The sequence below is a fragment of the Rousettus aegyptiacus genome, unplaced genomic scaffold (assembly GCF_014176215.1).
Source record: "Rousettus aegyptiacus isolate mRouAeg1 unplaced genomic scaffold, mRouAeg1.p scaffold_m13_p_6, whole genome shotgun sequence".
NCBI classification, from domain to species: Eukaryota; Metazoa; Chordata; class Mammalia; order Chiroptera; family Pteropodidae; genus Rousettus; species Rousettus aegyptiacus.
Window position 1 is genome coordinate 80,485,609 of NW_023416309.1, and position 27,790 is coordinate 80,513,398.

The 27,790-nt window shown below is 49.6% G+C and overlaps 1 protein-coding gene across 1 annotated transcript; it reads right to left on the minus strand.

Annotated features, from left to right (window-relative positions):
- Positions 1–6,022: 6,022 nt before the first annotated feature.
- On the minus strand, positions 6,023–26,917 carry LOC107507791 (solute carrier family 13 member 2). Its single transcript, XM_036223451.1, has 12 exons — positions 26,778–26,917; positions 14,270–14,398; positions 13,359–13,495; positions 13,045–13,250; positions 12,321–12,507; positions 12,098–12,220; positions 10,331–10,549; positions 10,034–10,122; positions 9,629–9,750; positions 8,313–8,474; positions 7,560–7,697; positions 6,023–7,065 (listed from the first exon to the last, which is right to left on the minus strand). Exons 1-12 carry the CDS (start codon positions 26,877–26,879, stop codon positions 6,895–6,897), a joined length of 1,785 nt encoding a protein of 594 aa, XP_036079344.1. The 5' UTR covers positions 26,880–26,917; the 3' UTR covers positions 6,023–6,894.
- Positions 26,918–27,790: the final 873 nt, after the last annotated feature.

A 27,790-nucleotide genomic window follows, 5' to 3' on the forward strand; every position in this document is an offset into this window, starting at 1 on the left:
GATTAAATAAGATTGTGTTTAAAGTTCTTAGCACAGTCCCTGGTATACAGTAGGTGCTCCATAAATGTGTGCCCCCTTTCTCTTCATCAAGCCCAGTGGTGTTGGGTGGGGAATGAGGAAGTGCTGGCTTGCCCGCTTGGGTATAGTAATTGTGTTCTGGGGCTAGAACAGGGGCCCTGACTCAGTCCGCCTTCTCTGGGGCTCACATTAGCAATCAAAGCTCTGCTCTCTTCACTATTGTTAAATCAATGGAATTTCACGGTGAAAGGGCAGCAGTCAGGACCTGCTAGCATGTTCGTTCCTTGCTCCTATCTGATGTACACAGGGCTAATTGTTACTTGTATCCTCACAGGTAATTCCGTATGGCTACTCTGGGCACAGAGAACAATAAAGGTTGTAAAGTGGAGGCTGCTATCATTGCTATCAATCAACGTTATTCTGAAGGCTCTAACTAGTGCATTGAGATAAGAAAGAGAAATAAGAGATGTAAAAATGAGAAGGAAAGGGGTAAAATCTTTCAGAATTACCAGTGATACAATTGTTTACTTAGGAAATCCAAGAGAATCAACTGAAAAACTTTAGAACTAGTGAGAGAAATTAGTACGGTAGCAGAATATATGTTAAGCATAGAAAAATCAAAACCATTTTTGTACAACTAAAACAATCGATTGGCAAATATGAGACGGAAGATCCAATTCGCAGTAGCAACAACACTACGAAACACCCAGGAATAACCTTAGCAAGAAATATATAAAATCTACATGAGGAAAACAGTAGAACATTATGGACAGACATAAAATAAGACCTGAATAAATATCAATGCGTATAATGTTCCTGAATTGGGAAGCTCAGTATAACATTGTAGAGATGTCAGTTCTACCCGAACTAATCTATAAACTGAATGTGATTAAAATCAAAGGTCTAATTCCCCTCTACTCCCGAACTTGACAAGTTGATTGATTCTGAAGAATCAATGAAGAGGGAATACATGAGAAGAGCTTAACTTTTTGAAAAGAAGACTAACAGGGGAACTTGCCTTGACAGACTTCAAGATGATCAGTAAGACTTCTACAATTAAAACAGTGCGATTTTAGTGTAAATTAACAAATAAATTAGTGGAAGATAACAGAGTCCAGAATAAACTTGGATATTTGAGGGAACTGAATATATGAACATAAGGTGTTTTTAAACAGCAGGAAAGTAAAAGATTGAATAAATGGACTTGGGGAAATGGGCTTTCCGTTTGAAAGAAATGAAGTCCTACTTCACTCTACACATTAAAAAAATCCAGACTGATTAAAGATGAAACATAAAATGGAAATCATGCAAATAAATAGAAAAAACAGGGAACACATTTTAATACTTCTGGAGTGGAAAAGGCATTTTGGAAGCATGACGTCAAATCCAAAGCCATAAAGAAATATGTAGGTTGACTAAGTAAAAATTAAATATTTCATTAGACCAAAACATACCACAAAAAAGTTAAAAGACAAAAAACAGCCCGGAAGAGTGTTGCAACGTATATAACAAAGTGTTGCTGTCCATAATATAATAAGAGCTCCTCTGAATAAGTAAGGAGAAAAGACAGTGTCACAGAATGATGGGCAAAGGACACGAATCAGCAATTCACAGACAAAATGCAAATGGCCAATAAACAAATGAAAAATATTTCACCGTCATTAAAAATCCAGGAATCGCAAATTAATTTAGCAGTCAAGGGTCCCTGGGAAGGCTGTGGTGGGATGGATGACAGGAAAACGTGGTTTTCGCCTTCACCTAGTAGGACTCTGTGTCTGAAGGGCGAGATGAATGTTGTTCTCCCCTGAGACAGGATCCACATCTGCCCCGGAAGTGAGTGTGGGCTCTCGCTCCATCTTTCTTTTGAAAAGCACTATTTCCTCGTTGTGTGCAGTCTGGGAGTTGAAGCGGGGAGCCTCAGAAATTCCAAAGCACCGGGGACTGCGGGGGGATTGTGAGGTCCTTCTCCCCATTCTCTGCCCCCAGAGAGAACAATCTTCTCCTCTCATTACACCAGCCCCTCAGGAATCTCTCCTAGACCCAGAAAGCCTGTGCTGGCATCTAGCTTCAACTCTAGCTGCTGCCATGTTGGCTCTGCTCCCCTTGGAAAGGACTTACTTCTATCTGGGAGTTTGGTCCCACACACTCAAGCATCGTAATCTCAGGGCCTGCAGCTCTAGCCGAGCTGGGCTATGGCCTGGATGGGCTGTTGCCGAGGCTAGTTAAATATTCTGGGGCCAGAGGAATCTCTGTTTTTCTGGAGACTGGAGATCACATCCGGTTCATTGTCTGCTGCTGAGCTGTGCCCAGGCCTGGGCTGCTTTGAGCCAGTAGCAGCCTTGACTAGGGGTGGAAATCCCTGGGGCCAATGTCTATAATGCTCCAGTCTGAGGCAAGATTCTGGTGACTCTAGAGAGAAGGAAGAGCATGTTTCCACCCTTAGGAGGCCCAGTGTGCTGGTGGAGGGAGCCCTTCCTGTACCCCCCAATAAGACTGTCCATTTTTTCCACTTTTGCTCAATGTGGGCTGGATTTGTCATCCCCAAGTGAGTTTCCAAGACTCGGCCTGCCACTTCCCAGGCCTCCCGAGTCTCACTCCATTGGTATGGAAGATGTTTAAGAACATCTGCAGAGAAACTGGGCCTGAGCATAGCTTCCCTGAGGCCCCGAGGCCTGAGGACCCCATCTCCAAGGAGGGTTGGAGAGGTCTGGAATGAATCAGGACGGGCTTCTTGGGAACAGAACAGGCAGCTCCTTGGCCGTGGATGATGGGGGAGCACTGGCTAGAGGTGTGGAGGGTGTGTCGCGGGGCTACTGGGTTGGGAGGTCTGAGCCTGTTCTGGTTGGCCGGCCCTCTTGGAAATTCAGGGAATTTCCAAGGCGCGAGCTGGGAGGTGGGGGGTCCAGTGGGGAGGGACATAGCTTGAGTCCTGCTGGGTGGGGAGAGCAGGCTTCTCCTGTCCTGTCCTAATCCCTCCTGCGACTGGGAGACACAGTTGTGCAGGTGGGAAGCAGCAGTGCCAGGGTGTGCGGGTGTTCACTGTGCATGAGTGTGAGTGAGAATTCACATTTCTGTTCACATGTTCACACGTGCCGCCATTGCTGTGCCCTGAAGTCTGTAGTGCTATAGCCTGACGCTGGGTGTGTCCATGCCAGACTCTGTGTCTCAGTGCACGTGCGCATCGGTGTACATGTGAGAACACTCATGCCTGACACTGTGTTCATGGGCATCCATGTTTGCATGAGTGTCTGAGCAACTGTGTGTACAAGTCTGTGACTCTGTGTCTGTGTGTGTCTGTAAATGACTTTGGGTGTCTGAAGGGCTGTGAGTACCTGTGAGTAACTTAGCACACACGAGTGTGTGTGTGTAACTGTGTATGCAAGTATCCATGTCTGTGTTTGTGTGTGTTAGTTGTCCTGTGTGTACCCAAGAATCCGTAGCTCTGTGGATTTCCCACCCTTAAGAGCAAATCTGAATCCCTTTCACAGTGTTTCCAGTCAGGCTGCTCTATCCCCTGTCCCAACTTCATGCCCCTCCTGTGCCCCTTCCTTTCCTGAGGTTGAGGGCTCAGCATTTGAGAGGCCCTCAGACTCCCTGCCCCTAGTAAAACTCCATGGCTCTGCCTATCATGACTACTGGGCCCAGACTGGGGTGGAGGCTGCAGGGGGCGCCCTCTTCAGGCTGATTCCCTCCCGAATCTCACCCATCCCAGTGCTACCCCACCCCTCGCCCTATACCCTCGGGCCGCACTGGCCTCCCTGTGTCTTGTATAGCTCACCCTTCGTTTAAGAAACAGTCTTCACTCTGAGACTTTGGGAGACAGGGAAGTCATGTCCTGAGCCCCCAAGGAGCCTACTTTGGGGTTGAGCACCCGAACCCCTAGAGTTGCCCTTGACCTAAGGCCTAAGTCAAGGTGAACCCAGGGAATGGGATCAATAGCTTGGCTGCCATCTTCTCCATCTTCCTAACAAGTGCCCCTTTTACACCCTGAGAGGTTTCTCCTTGAAAAACTTGGCGTGATAGCTCTTCTGGGCCCTTTTGCTGCCATAGTTGTCTCTGGGGCTGGTGCTAGGCATCAGGAGAAGGTGAGGTAACTAGGGACACTCCCAGGGTCCTAGGGACAAGAACAGGGGAAAACAATAGAAGTTGGATCAGAAATCAAGGCCTGTGCTGAGTCTAAGATGACATTGGCCCAGAGAGGCCAAAATATTGTCTCAGGGTCACACAGCACTTCACACACAGCCATCTTGAAAGGGGCTTTGAGGGCAAGAGGCCCCAGTGCTTCTGATACATTCATTCATACAATAGTCACTGTGCCAAGCCCTGTGCTAGAAACTGAGGACACAGCTGTCTCAGGCAAACTGTCCTCGTGTTGTTTCTGGCCTCATTGATCCCCTGAGCAATGGGGAGCTCATTACCATAGCAATTCTTGAGTGCATGAATTCAGCTAGTATGAGATAGCCAAAGGCCCTTGCTACCTTCCTGGAAGCCATCAGTGTAGCGGTGCAGGTGCTCAGGATGGGAGGGTGCAGACCCCAGTCTCGGCAGTGCCCCATCCACCTGCCACAGCCCAGAATGTGTGTGCAGGAGGGGCTAAGTTGCGAGGCTGCGTGCACAAACCTGACCTGGGCTGACAGGCCCTTCCTTCAAAGTGTGGCCTGGTCCGTGCTGCTTTATTGCCTGGCTAATGATGGTGATTAGGCCGACAGGTGCCTTTTGTCAGCCTTCCTGCCTCCTGAGGAGGATGGTTTCCAAACACCTGGGGCAGACCACCCGCCAAGCTCTGCCACAGCAACCACCGTGGATGACCCCCTCAGCCCTCGGGCCAGCTTTTGTCTACTTCCTCCCCCAAGAAGACAGAGCCATCCCAGTCTTCACCCCTGGGACTGCTCTGTGACCTTAGTTCACATCTGGCCCAGTCCGAGCAGGTCTGAGGGGGAAGTAGGGAGGTACAAAGGTGAGCCGAGAACAGTGAACGAGGCATGTGCCCCTGAGAAGCACACTCACCTCTTTCTTAGCCAGGGCTGGACGGTGGGTACCCAAGCAGGGTCCATAAAAAAGTGATAGCAGAGGGTCCTTTTTGCAGATGAGCCTAGGGCTGCCGCCTAGAAACGCATTGCAATATGGGTGTGGCACTGGAGGGGTCCCATCATTCTAGGATTGGCCTACTCCCAATGGGGGGGCTGTAGCCTAGGGTATTGTGGGGGTCCTAAGGTGGGCCTAGGTGGGAACTGTGATTTACGACTATGCTTCGTAAATGAGGAATGCCAGCCTGGGGGGCTGGGGTGGGGGTGGAGTCACTCGCCTGACACTCCTCACCGCTGGATGTCTGACCTGTCCTGTCACGATTCCCTGTCCCCTGAGGACAGCCATGTTCTCCCCCATGCAGCAACCCCCTCTGTCTGTGTCTCCCCCCACTCTTGAACCCCCAGCTCTAGGAATACTGGGTGAAGTCCCAGCCCAGGGGGAAATTAGAATTAAACCGTTTCTGTTTTTTTTTTCTAAATCAGTTCGCTTTTCTTTTGGGCATGAAAGTGATGGTAAATCTCATTTGTTAACTCTCACTACACGGGAACACGGGAGGTAGCTGGATGAGATGCTTGGAAACTTCCACCTAGGTGAACTCGAAGCTCACATGCCACTGTCCACAACGAGAGAAACTTAGGAGTGATACAAAGATGAACTTCCAGCCAGAAAGCAATATTGAGCTCCCGGAATGGATGACGGGTGTGGTATCTCCCTTCCACATCCCACCCCACATTGCCAGGTACATAAATACTTTGGAGTTCAAGGTGGGAGGCAAGGGAGGGGTGGAGGTGAGGTGGAGAAGCAGAATGCTGCAGGGTGTTGTCTGGTCCTGGACTCTGAAGAACAGGCCCGTTTTGAACCTGTTCCTGTGAGTGTCACCTCTATCCTGTTGCTGCCGGCTGACACTCCTGCCGTTTTGGGTGAGGGTCCATTTTCTGGGCACTTAGCCGGCCTTTCCTGGTCGGTGGGACTGGTTTTTCTAGCTGGAGGAAGGGTCGGTGAGGAATTGGCAGGGGCAGAGGTTTTTATGTAAATGCCCAGGGAGTGCTCTGGGAAAGAAGAGGCCGGTTTTCCCAAAGACACGCAGGGACTGGCAGCTCCCAATTAGCCAGGCTGGGTGATGTCAGTGCTGCTTTCCTGGGTGGCTGCGCCCACTCTGATTGGCCTTGGCAGGGGTTCCTGGCCATTACCTTCTCCCTCGGGTGGGAGGGCTACCAAGGGGGTGCCATATAGGACAGAGGCCAGGGCCCTTCCCACTGTACTCCCCAACCTGGGGCCTGGACCGTGTGGTGATCCAGCCCTGTAAAGTGCTGTGAAAAGCCATCCCAGACTGTTGAAGAAGACTTTAATGTGATTAGTGTTCAAACCCTCCCCCGAAACCCAAGAGGCTGGGCAGAGCTCAGTATGCTGGACTGGTCCTAGAATTGTTGCCATGGCAACTGCTGGTAGGCTCTGCTCTTCAGATTATCCCAACCCTCAGTTTCAATAGAGTGCAAGAGGGTCTGGTCGCCCACCACTCTGGGAAGACTAAGATCTGGGGTGCCAGAGAGGGCGTGTAATATTGTCTGTGAACTCACACACATGAGTTAAGCACACACACAAATCCCTCATCTCAGACATTCTCACATGACACACCAAACTCAGATACACACGTACATACATACATACACATTTTCTTTAGACAAACATGTAGAAACACACGCCCACCTTTCTTACAGACATGCAGGAGAGTATATACACACATATAACTTCTCTCAATGTTTGGCTTGGACCCTGGGTGTTCCATTCCCACTCAGAGGAGTAGGAACACATTGGGTTTTCCTGGTGTTGGGCAGTTTATACCCTGCTCTAAAGATTAGACAGGGTGGTATTTGACTCGCTGGACATGCAGTGGGTTGAAGAGTTGGAGTGGGCCCAGGAGGGGAAGGTGTACAGGTTGAAGATGGGGAAGGCCCAGCTGTTGATAGCCAGCATGATGACCAGCACGCCGATGATGTTGAGCATGAATCCCGCCCGGGCCTGGTATGCAGAGAACCAGTGTGAGGGAGCAGCTGCTGAGCTGGGCCAGCACCCATCCCTTCAGTGTTCATAGGTGCTCAGGAGCTCTCCCGCAAGCAAAACTCTCCCTTGGGAGGTCCTCCCTTGGGTCCAAGCTGCAGCACTAAGCAATGCCCTTGCCTCTTGCTTTTTTCCCAATGCCAGGGAAAAGGGACGCTCCTCACGAGCTTCCAGGGCCCTATGCCTTGTTCTCTCTGCGTCCATGACCCTGGGTGTGGCTGCCTGGCACCTTGTAACGTTCCCTAAGTTCCTCACCCCCTCCTCTCCCTCTCATATGACCAGGTGTGGCAGGTCCTGCAGATGCGCCAACGAGGGGTCGTGTCCCAACATTCCTGCTGTCCCTCACCCCAGACAGGTTCTATTCTCGAATCTGAGAATCGAAGTGGCTTTGAAGCTACATGGTGGTCCACCAAGATGGAAGGAGTGATGAGGTATTCGAGAGCCCTGCCACTCACCATATCAGACACTCTGAGGCCTCCGAAAGAGAAGCTGATGGCGTTGGGTGGGGTGGCCACAGGCAGCATGAAGGCCAGGGAGGCAGACAGAGTGCAGGGGAGCATGACATAGAGAGGGTGGAGGCAGATGCCCTGGGCCTGGAGAGGGAAAAAGTGGGCAGAGATGAAGGCAGTCCCCATCCCAGAGGGGAAGGTGTGGCCCCAATCCTCCTGTTTCCCCTCTCCGAAGGATAATCCCCCTGCTCCCCCAACACGCACTCTGGCTCTGAACGCAACACTTCTACCAGGAGGACTGGTGACCCGGGACAGGCCCCTTGACCTCTCTGGAAGGCATGAGTGTGTGGGGTGTGGTGAGGAGAGGGGCCCATAAAACAGATCTCAAAGGGGCTCGGAGTGTCATCAAAGGCTGCGGGAACACGCCTGGGGAAGGGGGGGCTGGAGACGCTTCAGGGAGCAATTTTACCCCATCACCTCAGGAATGACCAGAACAGGGGAAGTAGGTGAGGCCACCAGTGAGCCCCACGAGGATACTGAAGGAGTGACATCACCAAGGATGGGTGAGTCTGGGTCCAGAGGGCCTTTGGGCCCAAATGGCTGGAAAACCAGGGGAAGGGGGGAGGAAGCCCAGAGGTCCTTTCTCCGAAACGAAAGGAGGTGTAATCATGTCACTCTGACCCACAGGCAGGGCTCCTGGGTGGGGGTGGGCAGGAGGGCTGCCTGGGGGAGGTGTGTCTTCAGGGCCAGCTCACTCACCATGGAGGCTAGGATGGGCAGGAAGAGTGAAGCAGTAGCCACGTTGCTGGTGCACTCAGTGAAGGCAGCGACCATGATGCAGAGGATAAGAACGATGGCTGGAGGTGACACAGACTGGAGTGGGGTCAGCTTGTTCCCCAGCCACTGTGACAGGCCCGATTCCTGTGGGCAGAGGAAGGTGGTATGTGAGAGCATGGGCAGCCTGGAGTCTTGGAATCTCATGCTGAAGCTCTGGACAGTCCTGTTTCCGTCCACAAATGTCTAGTCTTCAGAGTCAAGGGTAGCTTGGGAGGGAAGATAAGACCCAGACAGAATCAAAGGGCCCCCTCACCTGGTCTTCAAGAACAGCTGGGTGTGGGGAGAAGGGTCAGATGAGAAACCTGGGAGCGGCAGGTCAAAGTAGTTTTTTGGGAAACCCCTCGGGGGCTCGGTAAGAGGAAGGACTTTGACCCCATTTCCTCCGGTCCTCCCGACATCTCTCAGAAGGTCCTTAGCTAACCTTAGCCCCTTCCCTGCCCTTTCCAGCCCAGGTCTTATGACAGTCCGAGGAGCGCAGAGATGGGCCCTGGTGGAAGCTGGGAAGAAGCTGACGGGAGGGTGGGTGCAGTCTATGGGGTCAAAAGAGCTCCAAGGTCTTGCCCTGCCCACATCTGTAATACTAGATTGTGAGTCCCAGGAACTGGAATTTAATTTTTAATGCCGCCCACTCAGCACCCAGAACAGTGCTTGGTATCATTGATGAATGCTCGATGGACGAATTAACCTCGGATCCAGGAGGCCCGGCCTGATCCAGGGAAGCTGCCTCCTATCTGTGCAGTGAATGAGCTCAGCTGGAACCATGAAGCCCAGGGGTGCAGGTTCAGGGATTTCCCTCTTGGATGGAGGCTATGGGGGTGATGCCCTGGTCCCCAGAGCCTGGCTGCATGTTATCATGGCGCCTCCTGGTGGCTGCAGCGGGCTGACGGTGACAACACAATACCTCCTACTATCAGGTGCTAAAGACATTGCGTTTCTGGAAGGGGTGAGGGTGTGGAGTGGGGCAGGTGAGGGGTCACTGAGAATAGCCCCTGCTCACCAGAGAAGCCTGCCTTCCCTTTGGCTTTGAGAACCCGACTGGGGAAAGATCTGTATGGCTTGTGTTTCTTCCTCCTCCCTCAGACGATCTAAGCTCTTTCTCCAGCTGCTGCAAAGGCCCTGCCACAGTGGGCTCCTAAGTGGGTATCAGGTCTTCCCTGTGTGGCACAGAAGTAGGGCCCCTCTCTCCCTGCCACAGGGTCTCCCTCAAACAGGCTGGGGAAGGGGTAGGAGTCTCTCACCTCACAGCCCTTGGCCAGGGCAAAGCCACCACCCATCAGGAACACGATATTCCAGGGCATCTTCTCGCTCACTGTCTTCCAGTTGAGAAGGGTAGGAGGGCCCTTCAGCTTTCCTGGTCTTTCTATTCCCCAAGCAGAGGAAGATGTGTCACCAAGAGCCAACAGGCCTTCCCTCCCTTCCACTTGGGGCCTCTTGTATGAGTCTCTATCAGAGCTTAATGAGTGCAGGAGGGGGTCCCCCAGTTCTGCAACATCCTGACTTTGTTCCTGAGTCCTTGTGTCCTTTGCAGTTAGTCTAACCTCTCAGGGCTTTGTCTACTCCTGCCAGTGTAGTCGAAGATACCTTTCACGCCGGCAAACAGGGTCTGCCTGGAGGCTTTTTCCTGCTCCAGTGCATGTACTTACCTGGGTCCTGAGTCAGCCCTGGGATCTTGGAGGGCATGATGAACATAATCATGCTGATGAAGATGGCCACTGTCCCATCAGACACCATGCTACAGGGGTGCAGGAGGTCAGGCATAGTGGCTCTGGGCTGCTCATGGACAGCAGGGTTAGGGGGTAAAGAAGAGCCCCTCCCACAGCGTGCCAGACTCTTCTAGCGAGTGTTCCCTTCCCTTCCTCAGTGCACTGGGGCCCTCTTTCTTTCTTCTTCCTTTAGCCATGTGAGTCGCCAAAGTATTCCTGTCCCCCCAGAAAGCTCACCTTTCTTCATCAGCATCAGAAAAAGCCAATTCGCCCCAGCCAGGGAAAAAGCCCGGCTCCCGGGTGAACCAGAGCAGCACCAGAAGAACAAAAAGGACAGCGACAGCTTTTTCTGCAAAGGTCATAGGTCCCAGCTGCCTGTGCTCTCTTTGGATGACTTCGAGGCCTGCACGCCCTTGCTCCTGCGTCTGTCCCTCAATGCCAAAGTTCCTCCTGAAGCTGCAGGTAGAGGGGAACGGACAGTTCAGGAGGGCCTCGCATCAGGCAGGGTTAGCAAGGGGCTCTGAGTGCCTGTGATGCAAAGGCTGAGGCCTGCAGAGGCCATCTCAGAGTTGCTACACAAAGGCCTTGAATCCACTCAAGCTTAGGGAAGAGGAGCAGAAGACTCAGTGGCAGGGAGGTGGGTCATGAGGCAGAGGCAAGGTGGGGGCTGGGGGACCAGGTTTCCGCCTGCTCCTTCTGACCCTGCAAGGGTTCTTTTGAGCTGAGCCCTCCTGTGGCCAGAGTGAGGAGGACCTAGAGGTCCAGACCCCTTGCCTTGCTCTGGCTTTGGCTCTCTGCTCCCCTCCTCCAATGGCCTTTCAAGAAATCCTCCCCTCCATCTCCCCTGCCAGCCTCTAGGCACCCTCTGCCCGCCTGAGCCCCATCCACATCATCCTCACAGGCACAGAAGGCTTTAGCCTACTTCCATAGGCTACTTACTTAACTCATGTTGACTTTTACTTTTCACAGGCAAATCTCAATTCCCCAGCTGGATGGTGAGTTTCTCAAGGGCAAGGACCATGCTTCACACATCTTTAAATTCCCCGTGGTGCCTGGCACTGGGCTGATCTCTTTGATTGCCATCTTATCTTTTATCGGTCCCTAACCTCTATCCATCCTCCTCATACCCATCAAACCATTTTTCCAAAGTACAGCAACTATGCTTAAACATTTCAATGGCTCCCCACTGCCCGGTCAGGAAAGGCAAATAAGCAATACCACAGTACCACTCATATCTCCACTCTTACCCTGTACTCATAGCAGACTTAACTAATTCATCCCAGACTACTCCTTCTGAGCTCTAGCAAGGGCTCAAGTGATTTTCAACTCAGAATTCTAGTGACTACCAGTAATCGAGGGTTCTTAGTAGGAATAAAACCTATTTACTCCTCAGCCTCAAGGACCAGGTGCAAACACTTTGGCGGCACACAACCACCTCCCAAATGCTTCCGCCGCCTTCTTCTCTAGCTTCATCTCCTGATATCCCTTTTTGTTCTTCACGTTCCAGTCACAGAGGACTAGAGTTCCCCCAAACACATCGTATTCTTTCTTGCTTCTATGCCTTGGTACAAGGCGTTCGCCTCCTCCGGGGGCGGCCGGAACTGCTGCTCTCCTGGGCTGTGCTCCCACAGCACCCGGCTTTCCCTGTGTCACAGTCCCACCATGCCAGCGCCCATCAGATGATGAGCTCCAAAGACAGGGACCGTGCCGTCACGTCTTCTAGTGTTCTCAGATCCGGTTTTCAATCCTGGCACTGACAAATATAGTTGTATACCATATCTCGAGCCTCAGTTTGTTATCTGCTAAAAGGGATGATAATACTCTCTACCCAGTAATTCCCTCATAGAGGGGGTCCAAGCATAACAAGGGGTCTTGGGAGTGAGAGGTCTTCTCACTGGGGTGGGGATTTTATTCTTTTCCAACATAACTACCCGGTTAACCAACCAAAAGCTCCAGAGGATAAGGGCAGGGACCTGGGCTTCTCTCATCCATTCTGCCACTTACTTGAATCCCAAGAAGAGGACCTGAAGCCATATCCAGGTAAGCAGAAGCAAGATGACCATGACTGGGAAGGCAAAGCCAAACCAGGAGGCAAAGTTCACCACGTTGACATTATTTGGGAAGAGCCTGAAGGAGGAAGTGGGCTGCTGTGTGACATTGCCTGGCACCCACCAGGCCCCATTTCCCCGCAGTGAGAGTACAGTCCTCCAACCCCTCGGTTACTCACGAGTTGACCTGGCCTTGCAGCACCAGGTTGGGTGCAGTACCAGTCAGTGTGGCGATGCCCCCAATGCTGGCTGAGTAGCACACACACAGGCTCATGCCCTGGGAAAATTGATATTGATACTTCTTTTGGATCCTATTTGTCTTTGATTCCAAAGAACCGAGTGGGAGAGGGTGGATCTGCCTGTTTTCTGGGAACAAGGAAGAGCTCAGGTGAGTAGTGGGCACCAGGTCAGCTCCGGGAGCATGGCTAGAGCTCTGTGGCCTCTGAGGTATAGGCAGGGCACCTCGTTAGCGAGCAGCCCAGATCTGGGGTGCTGTGGGGGCAGACGCTGCCTCTAGGCTTGCAAGGGCCCAGCACTTCTAGGACTCTCTTGTTGAGTTGACCTTCTGTCCCAACCTTTTTCTTGAGACAGGGAAACTGAGACAGAGAGAAGGGCAAAAAATTATCTAAACTCAAGAGGAAGAATAGAGCCTGGACCCCCGATGGCCCTCCCGGACTCCAGCTCCTGGCTCTTCAGGGTGACCCATCATCTTGGTTTGTCCAGGATTGAGGGGTTAACCAGCACATGGGACTCTGTTTTGAAATGAGGAAATCCTGGGAAAACTAGGATAAACTGGTCATGGCGCTTCTCGCCTTCGTCTTCTCTCCCCTGAGAGTGGACATCCCCTCAGACCCTCCCCAAGAGCCAAGGAGTTGGGACAGGGTCCAGTCTCATTTTTCTCACCATGTTTGGTCTCTTTCTTCTGGTCACTTATTTCCTGGAGTTCAAAGGTGGGGTTATTTCTGCCTTCCTCAATGTCCCTGTCTCTGGGTGACTTGTGCAGCTGCTGGAGGACAGCATGTGCAATGGGCATCATCATGGCCGTGGTGGCTGTGTTGTTGATCCACATGGACAGGAAGGCCGTGACTATCATGAAGCCCAGCATCAACCTACGGACAGACAGACAGTCCCACTGGTGTTCCAACATCCCGTCAGGGTCTAGATGCCCCGAATACCACTGGCCCATGGTGCTCCGGTCTTGATTTGTGGGAACTCACAGAGCTGGCCGCACCCCGATGATGAGGAGCACATGGAGAGCGATGCGTTTGTGCAGATTCCGATGCTCAACGGCAATGGCCACCAGCAGCCCCCCAAAGAACAGGACGTTGGTGTCATTGAAGTACTGGATGCAGACCTGGTGGGCAGGGACAACTGAGAGGCAGGAAGACCCTGGGGTTTTCCAGTGTGTCCCTGGGCTTACAGAGTGTAGTCACCGACTTTTCCACAGAGGTTGGTCCTTGGGCTCTTGGAACCAAATGGAAATGGTCTTTGGATTACCTGCTATTTAATATTAACCAGGTTCGTCTCTTCCTGCCAAACTCATTCCTTTTCCCCTCAGGAATGACTAGGAGATAATCTAGCCTGATTCCACTCATGTATACAGCCAAGGCCTGGGAGAAAGATAATTTAGTGCTGTTTGTAGAAACTAGAGCAGCGGTTCTCAGAGTGTGGTCCCTGGCCCAACATCTTCACCAACCTGGAGCGTGTAAGAAATGAAACGTTTAGGTTCTGCCCCAGGTCCACTGAATCAGAAATTCTGGGGTGGGCCCAACAATCTAAATTTTAACCAGCGCTCTACTTTAAGGATGCTCAAATTTAAGAGTCACCGAAGCCGAGCTCTTTAGCTCACTTTCAAGGCCCCTTTCCCCCTGTCATCAGGCCTTTCCACCTCCCTGGCCTAAGCCTAATCATTCCCACTTTGAATTAACTCTCGATACCGGCCACACACTCGGCAATTCTACAATGTCCTCCCCCTTTGTCTTCTGGATGGTTCCTCCCGCAGTGATCTCTGACCTGCCAAGCAGAGGCAAGGACCCTCTTCTGTGCCTGCCTGTGATGAGGTTTCTTGTGTCATGAGCATCCTGGGGCAGACCCGGGAGCCCTTCCTCATTGGACAGGGCAAGCTTACCTCGGAGGACTTCATTATGCCCATCATGGGGAACAGGATGATGGGGAGGAGAGCGGTCACAGCCAGAGGCAAAGCCTCAGTGCACCAGTAGAACGCCATGAGGATGATAGTATAGGCACAGTAGGCTTCCTGTGGGTGGGAGGGTCAGAGCTGTTAGAAAGGGCAAGTCTGTATCCCAGAGTCATATCACGCCTTGCTGCCAGAGAAAATAGTCATTTTTGACTGTTGGGAGAGCGTGTGAAATCCATAGTCCTTGATTCCTGAGCCCAAGGTCCAATTTCAAAATGGAAATTAAAAAAACAAGGCACTCAGCGCCTTTTCTTTGATCATGGAGAGCCCCGACATTATAATCTAGCCATACTGGAGGTGCTGAAGAATCTGGAGTTGGGTATCAGGTCCTGCATAGCCCAAGGGGAATACAGAGGAGCCAGGTGAGGCTCTCTAGACAGGGATTGGGGCCTGGGCAATGTGGATCGCTGCCTGGTACCCTCGTCTCTCCTGGCTTTACCAGAGCCTGCAAAAATGTAATTATTTGCATGATGATTTATTAATGTTTGTTCCCTCTACTAGGAGGTAAGCTTCATGAGGACATATTTGGTTTCGTGGTATCTGGATTCTTGGCGCTCAGGAACCGGCAGGCTCCAGAGTAAATTTTTTCTGAATAAATGAATCACTGTAAAGTTTTGGGAATAGAGGAGGGTCTCCTTCCTATCGGTCTTGGCACAACTCCGGGAGGTGCCATTTGTATTTTATGGACTATGTGAAACTTTCCCCTATCTCTGCTTTGTGCAGGGAATTGTGGAGTAAATGCTGAGTCATAGTCTTGTGAGTCTTTGAATACCAGAAGCCCCCCTTTCTCTGATGAGGCCCCCAAGTCTAGAAAGGCCTGACCTCAGGCCTGAAGTAGAAATAGAAGTCAGGCAGTTAACCCCTGATGTCAGAGGCCCACTCTCATTGACACAGCCTCTCTGCAGGGCTGGCAGGAAGTGCTGGGGAATCATTAGCCAGGAGTAAGCCTGGGGTAGGGAGTGCCTGCATCCTAGCTCCTCAGGGGTACATGCTCATTCTTTGCCAAAGGAAGGGGCTGTATGATGGGACAAAGGGGCTAGAGAGCCCCTCCTCTCTTACCTGTCTCAACCTCCCTGCCCTTGTTTTCTGCACCTGCTACAGGCTGGGCTCACCCCTTAGTACCTCATGCTGTTAGTACCTTGAAGCTTGGGGTGGGTACTTGGGGGTGGCCTGTGGGAAGGAGAAGCTGCTGATCATGGAGAATTTATTAAGACCTGGGTGTTTTTATGTTGCTACGCAAACTCAAACAGCTATTAAGGGGGTGTGGTGGTCCCTTAGAGAGGACCTTGCTCAAGGCCACAGAACTAGGGAGTGGCAGAGGCAGAATGGGACCCAGGTAAGGTGTCTGAATCACATAACTCCAAGAGAATTCTTTCCGTAGTCTTCATAATTTGTACTCCTGCCGGGGCGCAGCATACAGCCTACCCAGCCCCGCTGGAGAACCAAGTCTGTCTGATGCCAGGCTCACTTTACTTCCAATAAACTTCCACCACCTATCCTCACCCCAGACATGAACATGAAAGAACTCGAGGGCCCCAGGGGTGGGGCCACCTTGACCCTCGACCAGAGACCCACCCCCCATTCCTCTCCTAGCAGGAGGCTAATTCTGCTGAAGCTGCTGTTTCCTCAATCAGTTGAGAAAGTGATTGTGAGGCCAGTTACTTATCCTCCCCCAGGGCTAAGGGCAGGCCAGCTGTTGTGAACCTTGGCGGACCATCACTTGCTGATTCAAGAAGATAGCTCTGCTAATCAGGCCAGCAGAAGGATCCTGAGGACTATGTGTGGTAAGCTCTGTGCTCTCCATACTGTGCTTCAGATGTTTTTAAATCATATTTAATTGCTCTGTGTGGTAATGACCATTGTTCCCATTTCACCGATAAGAAACAAATGCATAGATGCATTAAGTAAATGCCTTGAAATTATACAAATAAGTGGAGAGATCAGGCTATCTGGTTCTTGCGCCCCAACTTTTACCTTCTACCTTGAGTTTAATCCCTTGCATTTGAGGAGTGTCCCCCACCCTCGGGCTTGCTGTGACCAGTGGGGTGTATGGAAATAAGCCGGGGCTTTGAATCCAAATAGAACTATTTACCATGGGGCCTGCTACTTCTTGTTGCAAGTTCCTTCACTTCTGAAACCCCATTTCCACACTCCAAAGGGAGCTGTTAATAGTTGAACCTGCCCCTATGAGCTCAGAGTGTTCAATCTATGGCTCCCCTATCCCATTACAACTTCCCTGCATCCCTCCCCATGTTTGTCTGTCTGGATCAAAACCCAGAACTGTTTTCACAGTTCCATCCTTTTCTGGCCCTGGTGGCTCTGGCCCTGTGTCCCCAACCCATGATCCTGGGGAGCCTGTCCAGCTGTAGCATGACTTGCTGACCTGCTCTTCCTTGGTTCATGGGGTTTGGAATTCCAAACATCCATAAAGTTGGATGGGAAAACTGCTTCACCTTTTTGCTAACATCTAACTAATGTTATGAACATAAGCACAAAACCATACAACATTTAATGGTGCTGTTGGTGATTTTGTCACAGATATTTAATTATGGCTATCAGCTATTAGATACCCATAGTGTTATTACACCAACACTAGATCTTATTTAATAAGTTAATGAAGAAGCACTTATATTTCTGAATTGCAATTTGTTTTTTCATATTTTTATAACTGTATTTCAAAATAATTGGTTTCCTTTATAATCCTATGCGTTTTATTTTGTGCATTTTAAAGCAATATTATTCTTGAGAACAGCCCACAGTCTTCACCAGACAGTCAAAGGCAGTCATGGCTCAGAAATGAGTTAGAATCCCTGCCTTAAGACAGCGAGAAAGAAAATACTTATCTGGCACCAACTACTATGGCCTCCCTGAATCACTTTGGGAATTTTCTAAATTTCCAATCCTACCCCTTTGTGGAATTAGTCTCTAGGTGGGAGCAGGGGTCTCTATAAACCCCAGCAATGCAGCCGTGAGCTGGAGTGGAGAGTTTACAGTGGTCAGGCAGAGGAAGGTGGGTGCTTTGCACACGTCCTCTCTCAATTCATCCTTACATCTCTATGAGGCAGTGTGGTTCTCATTACTTCCATTAAGAGGTAAGAAAACCGAAACCCAGGGAGGCTGGCATTGCTTTGTTGACATTTGCTGGCTGAACCTTACATGGCCTGGGTTTGAGGCTGGGGAGCTGTTTGTGTTCTGAGTGGCCCCCTTGAGTCAGGTGCCAGCCTCTTGGGTACACCCTGAGGAGGGATCCTTTTTTCTTGACCCCCAGCTGTGTCTTATTTCAAGGTCAGTATCCCCAGCTTTAGAAGTGAGTACTTAGGGGTCAGACCTGTTCATTAGGCACTCACTCATTCGACAAATACCCTTTCTACTCCCGGTCTCCGGTCCTGCTGGTCTATGCCTAAAATGCTCCCGTTTACTTCTGTTCAGCTCTGGCCACTAGCCTGATTCAAGCTTCAGCATCTGTTGCCAAGATTCTTGCAAGAGCCTTCTTATTCACCTCTCTCTCTTGCTCCTGAAATCTGTTCTCCTTGCTGTAGCCAGAGTAATCTTGAGGCACAGGTCTACTTATTCCACACCCAACCTTCCCAACATACACACCTCAAAGCAGCTCAGATCCCTTTGGGGTTTCCCATTGCTCTTAGGAAAAGTTCAGGGGTGCTCTGTGCCACTCCTCTTGCGCTCTGCTCCAGCCACACTGGCTCTTTTCCAGGTCCTCAAATGCTCCATCCTCCCTGTAGCCACAGGGCCTTTGCACATAATTTCCTCTCTTCCCTCCCTACTTTGCCCAGCTGATATCTACCATTTTTGAAATCTCAATTCAAATATTCTTTTTTTAAGGGAATATAGCCTCCAGGTCAGGGTATATTCAATATTTTTTACACTCTAAGCTCCTGTACCTCTTGTGCATAGCACTCATCACACTCTGTGATGAAACATTTAATTTCATGTATTTCTTGACGACTATTGATCTTTGTCTTTAGTCTGTACTCTTCAAGGAGCAGGGTCCGAGTCTGTTTCTGCTCACCCAGAAGGGTACCTGGCATCTAGATGGAGTTGACGCTCTGAATGAATGAGTGAATGAATGATGGACACTAGAGATACAGATATAAATCAGGCCCAACCCTGGCCCTCAGAAAGTCTGAGTCTGGGCTGGCCCATAGGGCCATGTGTGGACAGGCTGTTCTGCAAAGCAAACAGCAGATAAGAGATGAACCCTCAGAAGGCTTCCAAACCCCAATGGTGGCAGTCTGCTTCTTTTGAACAGAGGTTAGAACGTCTGAGTGTCCAGGCTCAGTTTTATTGCTGTGTGTCCTTGGGCAGTTTACTTAACCTCTCTCAGCCTTTTTTTTTTTTTTCCGATAAGCAACACTGAGCATTTCCAGCTATCCACACATTTATCTCCTTTATAAGGTTTTCTTATCAACAAGTGGGAATAAGAGAAACACCCACCTTGCTGGGTTATGATAAGGATGAGGGATGTGAATATATAGCTATAAACCATAAAGGACTGTAGAAGGCAGGGAGCAGATGGCAGGGTTGGTGCTGAGACAGAAATGTGCTCTTGGGCTTCTGGGGAATCAGGGTGAAAGCAAGAGACTCAAATGAAGACGAAGGTGACAAGGAATTCAGGACAGACCGAATTCTTGGGGCAAGTTGTGGGATCTGCAGGCATCATACCCTTTACCCATGACAGGCACAGAGAAGCCTGTGGCCGTTGGGCAGCAGCAAATATTTCCAGTCTTGGAGGTGTCACAACTTATTTCTCCTGGTGCTTGAAGGTTAACCCAGGGGTAGTAATGGGCTAGAACACAGCAGGCCACTTTCATTGCTCCTCTGCCCCTGGCAAGTAGGGATGCTGCTGGCAGGGAACACTTCTAAGCTCGGAAGTGAGGCAAGGCACTGGGAGGTAGCTCGCTAAGCACCGTTGCAAGGGCAAGACCAGAGAGTGGGATCCCAGAACAGAAAGGGTCTCCTCCCTGAGCCTCTCTCCTCAGCTGAGGGAGACTTCCAGAGAAGAGACACTGAGTGGGTACTGAGGGATAAATAAGAGTTCAGTGAGTGGTAAAAAGGTGTGTTGGGATTGAGGGAGTAAACACAGAGGGAACAGAATGAGGCATAAAAGATCAAGATGCATTCTTGGAGGGAAGTAATGCTTGGAAAGAGCCTTGTCTGCCCTGAGAGGGATCTAGAACTTTATCTGGAAGACCGGTGTAAAGGGGAGGTCCTTGAAGTGTTTTAAACAAAGACAGTGAAGTGGTCATGTTGGTGTTTCAATTAAAAGATTGCACGGATGCTACTATATGTGATTAAAAAATATGTGTACAAATTTATGTGTACACACACACACACACACTTGGGGAAATATCTGATTCAGAGAGTCTTACCCTTTTTTTAGGACCAGGATCCCTTTGGCATCCTGCCAAAGGTTTCCAACTTCTTCTTAGAATAATGTTTTTAAATGAATTAAATAAGATACACAGGATTACCAAAAGAAGCAATGATATTAAAATATAGTTACGCAAATATGGGGATAAAAGGGTAAAATAATGATATATATATGACTCTTAACTAATAAGACCTTCGCTGGCTACAGCTACTATAATTTCAAAGTCATGATGAACCTAATATTTCAAGGTATCTGCAATAGCTCTAATATGGTGTGAAAATATTCAATTCCACTTGTGGTAAAATCAAAGGTATTATTAATACTATTGTGATTTGTTGTCTATATTCATAACAGAGGAAATGCTAAATTTTCTTTAGAGGTTATTGACAATAAAATGAAAATGTTTTTCCTATCCAAATCCACAAACCTCCTGAATTCTCCTCACAGATCCCCAGGGGAAGAAATCTCTGCTCAACACCATGCTAGTGGCTGAGACCATCCTAAGGAGGGGTACCTGGGGCAGAGTGTGGGAGGGGGATCTCTCCATTTCACCCTTATGCATTTCAAATTTTGTACTATGTGCATGTGTCACCTAAATAAATAAATAAATAAATAAATAAATAAATAAATCATGTAAAGATGAAAATAAGGAGCTTATGCCTACTATACTGTGGCAGATGGACTGGAAGACACAGGCAGGATAAGAAGCTGGGAGGCCACCGAAGGCTGTGCTCGTTGTCCAATGGAGAGATGACAGGGGCTCAGAGCATGTCATGGCAGTGGAGTTGAAGAGGATGGACTCCAAAGATGTTAGGAGATGGAAGACAGAAGGTTTGGGTGGTGGCTGATGAGTTGGGCAGGAAGAATGAAAGGAGAGAAACTCCCAGAGATCTGTCCTGGGTGTCTAGGTGCATGGTAGTGACCACAAAGAGAGAGGCAAGCTGAAGGGACTTGGGAAGGAGGTACAGAGTGGGCTGCGAGTGTGTGATATCCTATCCAGGAATAATAGGCCCATGTCAAATGCCTAATACTTTTGAGAGACTGAATATACAAAGAGGACAATGGCCGGTCCATATATAAAAATATGCCCTACGATCTCTGCAGCAACCAGCCTGGGCAGCCAAACCACAACTCCCACAGCAGTTGGCCCTACACAGTCAGGAGTGGCTCAATGACCACCAGCTTTTTTCGTTTTTGCCACCCCTCCCCTTTACCCCCACTTTCAACTCAAGACCAATGAAAGCCAAAGATGTTCCCCTAACCAATCACATTGGATGCGTGCTTCTACTTAGCTCAACCTCCAGCTTCCCCCTGCTAACAGCCCCCAATCAGAGAACACCTGAAGTCTTCCATTTTTCCACTCTAAAGTGTCCCAAGGCCCTGCCTGCCTTTAAGACTCTGCCGAAAGCAAACAATGGTGGCTGACACTTTCCTATTCTTTGCCTGATATCATTTGGGTTATCTTGTCAGTTTCTGCAACTTAATGTTTATGATTTTGTTGCATCATCTTCTGCTCTAAGAGATTAAAGAGAAACAATGGGTTCCTGAGTATCAGAGAAAACAAAAGTTGGGGGAAAAGTCCTGACCTCACAGTTGGGGAATCATCTCTCTTTACTCCAGGGATGCTCCTAGCCCTTGAGGCTGGCTTCTTCTTCTAGTCCTCCTCCCAGGTACCCCAGAGGCCAGAAGATCTGTCTCCATATAGTCCCAGTGCTGTTCTCAGTCATGCTTAGGGGCCACACACTACTGTTCTGGTTGGGGTCACGGGACACACCTCATCTTCCCGTTTCGTAGGTGGAAGTACCTGAAACCCTTGTGAGGACAACGGCCCATCTGAACAAAGTCTTCTTGGAGAAGATGTCAGGCATCTCCACGGTACCTGAAGCTAGTTGTGTTTTCCAGGGTCCAAGGATTCAGATGAAAAGCCAAGGGTGGAGGAAACCATTGTTTACTGAGACCTGGGAGCCAGATACTCTATGCACTTGGGTTATCTCATTGCATCCTGACAACAGTGGATCCCTTAAGGGTGAGAGGCTTGGACAGGCTTGATAAGGTCGTGTGACTGTACATGCTACAGAGTGGATTTTGACCCACATTTGTCTGGCTTCAAAATCCTTGTTTCATTCCCTGGACTCTGCTACTTGACCAAGAGCCAGGAATCTCAAAAGATTAAGGCAGGTCCCAGAACTGAGGTCCAAATTCCTGTATAGTCTTCATAACCACAGTGAACCATCTGAGTCTGGGGTGTGTCTTTGGGGTTCAGGAATATATTGCAGTGAGAGTACTTTAGTTACATAGATTTTTAAGTGCACATGTGCACACACACATACTGTTACATTGTAGGAGGGCAGGTTATTCAAATAAGGAAACCGAAATTTCTGTTCTTACTGAAAATATGATATGGATTTCAGCTAAGCTCTGTCCGAGCAGATGTTGAGCCACAGGGAGACTATTTTTACAGCTAGATCCCCTTGGGTCCTGGGAGGCATTTGCAATTTTGACTCTAACTTACTAGTTGTTTGACCCTTGAGATGTATTTACCCCTCATAGCCCTCAGCATAAAATTCTCACTCCTTCTTTCAGCCTTGTAGTGCTGACATTGGCTGACCTCTGTCTACCTCTCTAAAATAAACTTAAGCCATCTTCTCTTCACCTAGGCCTCCATGTCACAGTGGCTGTATTTCTACCTCCACCTTACCAAGCTCAGGCCTGGCTTTGGGCGTTTGCACTATGTGTTCTGCCTGGATGGCTCTTTCCCCAGAGCTGTGCTTGGCTGGCTCTTATTTGCTATTCAGATATTAGCGTCAATATCACCACCCAGGAGGCCTTCTCTGACCACTCTATCTAGAGCAGCCTCTCCTTAAGCCACAGTCACAGACCACTATATGGTTTTCACGGTATGGACAGTATATTCTTTTTGTGTGTCTCTCCACCAACACCACCTCCTGCACCTAAATAGTGCCTGTCACATAGTTCATGTCCCTTAAGTAGTAAATGAATGGATGGCAAACTGATGAAGCTTCTTCACCGTCTAGTTGTAGGGTTGGGAAGCAGTGAGAAGGCCTCAGGTCCCATTGTTCCCCATCTGCTGGGACCACCAGAAAATGATGAGCATTTCGAGGATTCTCAAACACACCCAACTAGGTCCAGTCCCTACACCTTTGCTCCTGTAGGCCCTTCACCTGGCCGTCCCTTTGCGGATGCCTCTGACTGTTGGAATCTCACTCAGCCTTCAAGGTCCAACTCAAATACCATCTGCTTTGAATTCTCCTTTGACTTGGCTGGAAGAATTTTCTCCCTCCTCTGAGCTTCTGCGGGCTTCTGGCTATACCTCTTAAACGCATGTTTCTCTACACTGAGAGTACCTCGAAGACAAAGCATCCGTACTCTTTTTTGGTAACCCCAGAACAGAGCAAGAGCTCAATAGACATTCCAGACTGCACAAAAGCGCAAGGATTGGCTGACAGCTGGATGGATATGAGGGTAGATGGCTCAAGACGTAACTCACAACAGGGTCACCACCCTCCATCCATGGATAGCCTGAGGCAGAGACCCTGAGACCAGGTTCCAGTCAAGACTTTGCCTTTTTCCATTTGAGAGTTTAGTCAGATTCCTTTACCACTCTGGGTCAGAATTCACATGTCTGTAAAATGAAGGCAGTAGTTGTAACCTCGTAGTAACTCAAAGGCTACTGTGAGAAACAAATGGGTTAGTGGTTTGAAGTGCTTGGTACAATGACTAGCACATAAAAAAGTACTCAATACATGTCAACTATTATCATATGGACACAGGTCTGAGTGTAGTCTGAACTTCTCCTTCCCACTTCGGGGGCCAGGGGCATGGAGGTAAGCTTGGGGACTCACAAAAGGAAGTAGGAACTCAAGAAATTTAGAACAGGACCGTCTTTGCCCATATTATTATCTTCATTCATTCATTCATTCATTCATTTATTCATTTATTCATTCATTCATTTCACAGGTATTTGTTGAGCACCTACTATGTGTCAGGCACTGGGGATTCTGCATGGAAAAAGACAAAGTCTCTTGTCCTCATAGAGCCTATATTCTAGTATAGGGAGTAAGAGAACACATAGAAAACAAACACATCAATTCAGATAGTAAAAGCCCTGTAAACAGGGGTGGTCAGAGGAGGTGGATTTAAGCAGAAACCTAAGGAATGAGAAGGGGGCATCTGGCGGAAGAACATTCCAGGCAGAGAGATGAACAATCCAGGGAGCAGAGAGAAAGCTGGTGGGGCGGGAGCAGAGTAGACTGGAGGTAGCACGTGGGGCCTGGAGACTGAGGGGTCTGCAGGGCTGGAGCCCCAGGGACTCGTGGATGCCTTAATAGGTTTGGATTTTAAGTTGATGGGAGGCCTGTGTGGGGTTTTAAGCAGGGTAGTGACGTGATCTTATGTTTTAGAAGGACCAGGTGGATGGGCGAAGAATGGTGTGGGGAGGAATAAGGGACAGGCAAGAAGGGATGGTGGCCTAGATGAGAATGAAGGCGGTTGAAAGTGATCGCATCCAGGGTATTTTTGGGATTCCTCAACACGACCTGCTGGTGGCGTGCGGAAATGGCAGATAGAGAGGAATCAAGAATGGCTCCGAGGTAGAAGGTTGAACTGCATATTGATGAATAGGACTGCAGGAAGGGCCGACTGGAACAGATGGGCGATGAGGGTTTTGTTTTGGACATGTCAAAGTATGTGCTGCTTACAAGGAAATATTCAGGAGGGAGCATCCAGTGTTAATCAGATAATAAAAGTTTCGAAGTTAGGGCTGGAGTTATAGATTGGAGAATCCTCTGCATGGAGATGTTTTCTAAAGCAGGAGGCAGAACAAGATCACCTGGGGGAGAGTAAGTGAATAGGGAGGAGGAGCCAGGAAAAGTGGCTGAGGGAGCAGGTGTCAGCCTCCCTTTGGCTCTACTGGTGTCACCGAAAGCCAAAGAAGACGGCAAGGCAAAGAGGGGGCGGTGAGGGTGACAAATGCTGCTGAGGGGTTGAGGAAGTTAAGCGCTGACCAGGGGCTTGATAACATGGAAGCTGGCGGGGACTCAACGAAAGCCCTCTGGGTGGGTAGAGTCTTGGAGCCTGGACTTGTCTAAGGAGAGACATGGGCAGTGTAGACAGTCCTTGAGGCCTTCTGTGGGAGAGAGAGCAGGGGAAGGATGCACATGTGGAGGAGATGTGGGATCAAAGGAGAGTCTGTTTGTTTTTTAAGATGGGAGATAGTCAGCATGTCTGTACGCCGATGGGAGAGTTCAGGCAGAGAGGGGGCACTTGATGCGGGAGAGAGAGAAGGTAATAGGAGCAAACTCCTTGAGAGGGGCTTGTATCCAGCGCCCCGCTGGACAATTTGACCTCCATAGATTGGACTGGGGACACTTCATCTGAGTCAGGACAGGAGAGGCAGTGTCTGTGGGCAGAGAAGGCAGCAGAGCTGGGTGCAGCACACCGAACACAGAGGCTCCTGACGCATTGCTTCCAGTACTGACCCTGCACTCCTGTGTAATCTTGGGCAAGCGACTGAAGCTTTCTGGGCTGTGCTTTCCTGAGGGGTAAAATGAGAATCACAGTCCCTGTCTGTCCTCCTTCCCAGGGTTAACACATATGGCCCAGCTTCTCTGAAAAGCCATCTGATGAGAGATGCTACTGGCTTTGGCCTGAGTGAGATGAGGGTCATCTCAGAGGTCAGCCAGGCCTTGTCATTTAGCAGGTGTCGGGTTGCCGGGGGCTGTGCCTTATATGCCCAGTCTGTCACCCCTTTGGGACACCATGAACAAAAACCTGCCTCAGTTTCCCTACTTTCTACCTGTGTGACCTGCCAGAAGGAGATTTACTGTGAAACTTGAGCTTCCAGGCCCTCCTCCTTGACTGATGCCCAAGCTCTGTGCTAAAACGGTTCATAATTTTGTGTTCTGCTTACAAGAGGAGCCCAAAAGTGTATACTATCTGAGCTCCACAAAACCAAATCTACCTCGGGATGTCAGGTAAGTGACTTAACCTTACTTTCCCCACTGGTAAAATGGAACAGTCAGACCTGACTTGTAAGGTGGGAGAAAGGATTACTGGGTACGTGGTACAGGGTATGAGGTAGGAGCTCCAACTAACGGGAGCTGAAGTTATGACTCCTGGTGTTTCGGTGAGGGTGGGGCAGGAGGCAGTGGTGTGTGTGGTGCCCACTGGCAGGGTCCACTGTCCAGGTCCCGCAGCAGACTTAGGCCTCATCATAGGTGAGCACCTTCTCTTTCTGTTTATACTCCTTTCTTTTTTCTTCTTTCTTTCTTTCTTTCTTTCTTTCTTTCTTTCTTTCTTTCTTTCTTTCTTTCTTCTTTCTTTCTTTCTTTTCTTCCTTCCTTCCTTCCTTCCTTCCTTCCTTCCTTCCTTCCTTCCTTCCTTCCTTCCTTCCTTCCTTCCTTCCTTCCTTCCTTTCTTGTGAGGCAACCCTTGGTTGTCCTCACAGATTGCAAGGACCTTTTCAGCTTACAATCTTTATTTTTATTTTTTAATTATTTTTTTACGCCTACAGCACCTGCTCTTCCATTTAACCAGACCCATCCTGCTTAGCTTCTGAGATCAGACGGGATCAGGCTTGTTCAAGGTGGCATGACCATAGATCCTGTTTATACTCTTAAACGCTCAAAGTGTCTTAAGCTAGCTTCATCCTACTCCCCTTCTATCTCTCGCCAGCAGCTTGCCCTATCATGCTCCACTGAGCCCAGTCCGGGGCAGGTGGCCACATAGTAAGCAGCCCTATCTGCTTCCACCTGTACCTCTCTTACAGAACTGGCTCCCGGACTCCCAAGGCAGTAGATTTCAAGTGCACCTAAGCAATTTGCATTGGGCTCCTATTAGTGGATGCTGAGCAAAAGCTTCCCTTGATAGCTTAACCTTCAGTCATCAGGAGGACCAGGAGATTAGAGCCTCGCTTCCAGGGTAGGAGACATGAGTAGGTTATGCTGGTTCTAAAGATTCCAAGCCTTGGCCCACACGGTTCCTCTCCTGCCCCCTTGGAGTTTATCTGCACCCAGAACGCCAAGTACTTACCGTGGCAGGGACGAGGATGGGCAGAGGAAGCAGAAGTATAGGCAGGGCGAAGACAATCAGGTAGGAGCGATAGGCCCACAGGACCTGCCAGCAAGTGGCCATGGTGTAGAAGGCTGAGGGAGTCTCAGGGATCCAGGGGACTGAAGGACAGACTGGAGCTGGTAGGCGGCAGGGCAGGCTTATATCAAGCCAGTGGAGTGTTAACCATTGACTCGCCCTGGCAATCTAGAGTCTACAGTGAGAATAAGGAGGAGGGACCTGCAAGAGATATAAAGACCAGGAAGACTTTATAAATGAAAGGAGGAGGGTGAGATTAAGGAGTAAAGGCTTCAGGTTCTTTCAAGAAGGTAAGCCCAGAGTTAACGCTTTCTGTGCATGGAGGCTGCTGACAGCTGCTGCAGGAGGAGCTGGAGAAGGAAGGGTGCCTGGGAAGCCCCACAGCCAGCCTCCATAGGGCAAGACCCCAAACCACCTCCCCAGCCTAGCCACTCCTCCCTCCTTTAATTCCCCAAAGCCAGGTTCTCTGTGAGTTGTTTATACAGGGACCTGGGTGGTGCAGCCCTACCGCCAGAGAGGCCTGGCCCTCTAGGTGTTCCCAGTCTAAGATTTCGGGCAGCTAAAGCCTGAAGCAAGCCCTCCTCTTCCTTCCAGGTATCTGGGAAACCACAAAGCCACCAACCAGCCCTGACTATTTCTTATTTACTTTGTGCTGCTGATCCAGTGACTACCCCTCTCAGAATAGCCACTTTCTCATTCAGCTATAATATCTTCCTATTATGAGGCTTGAATTCGACAACTTACGGTATGTTGAGCCTTGATGTGTGTTAGGTACGTAGAAAAGGTTAGTTAGTTAGTTAGTTAGTTAGATTTGTTTTGTTTTGTTTCATTTAAGGTTCTTCCTCAACTACCATGGAAGACCAGCAAAAATTGTGTCATATTTTAAAAACAATCTCTTCGTTTATTCATCGTCCATCCATTCCTTCACTCATCCATCCATCCTTCATCTACCAAAT

What these genes read in the sequence shown, in the direction of transcription:
- LOC107507791 (XM_036223451.1), bottom strand. Translation starts at nt 26,879, where the DNA reads ATGGCCACTTGCTGGCAGGTCCTGTGGGCCTATCGCTCCTACCTGATT. An exon ending in CTGCAAGGCCAGGTCAACTC is followed by an intron (nt 12,221 to 12,320) that starts GTGAGTAACCGA and finishes TTCCTCCTTCAG; the next exon opens with GCTCTTCCCAAATAATGTCA. An exon ending in GTCCTCTTCTTGGGATTCAA is followed by an intron (nt 10,550 to 12,097) that starts GTAAGTGGCAGA and finishes CTCTACCTGCAG; the next exon opens with CTTCAGGAGGAACTTTGGCA.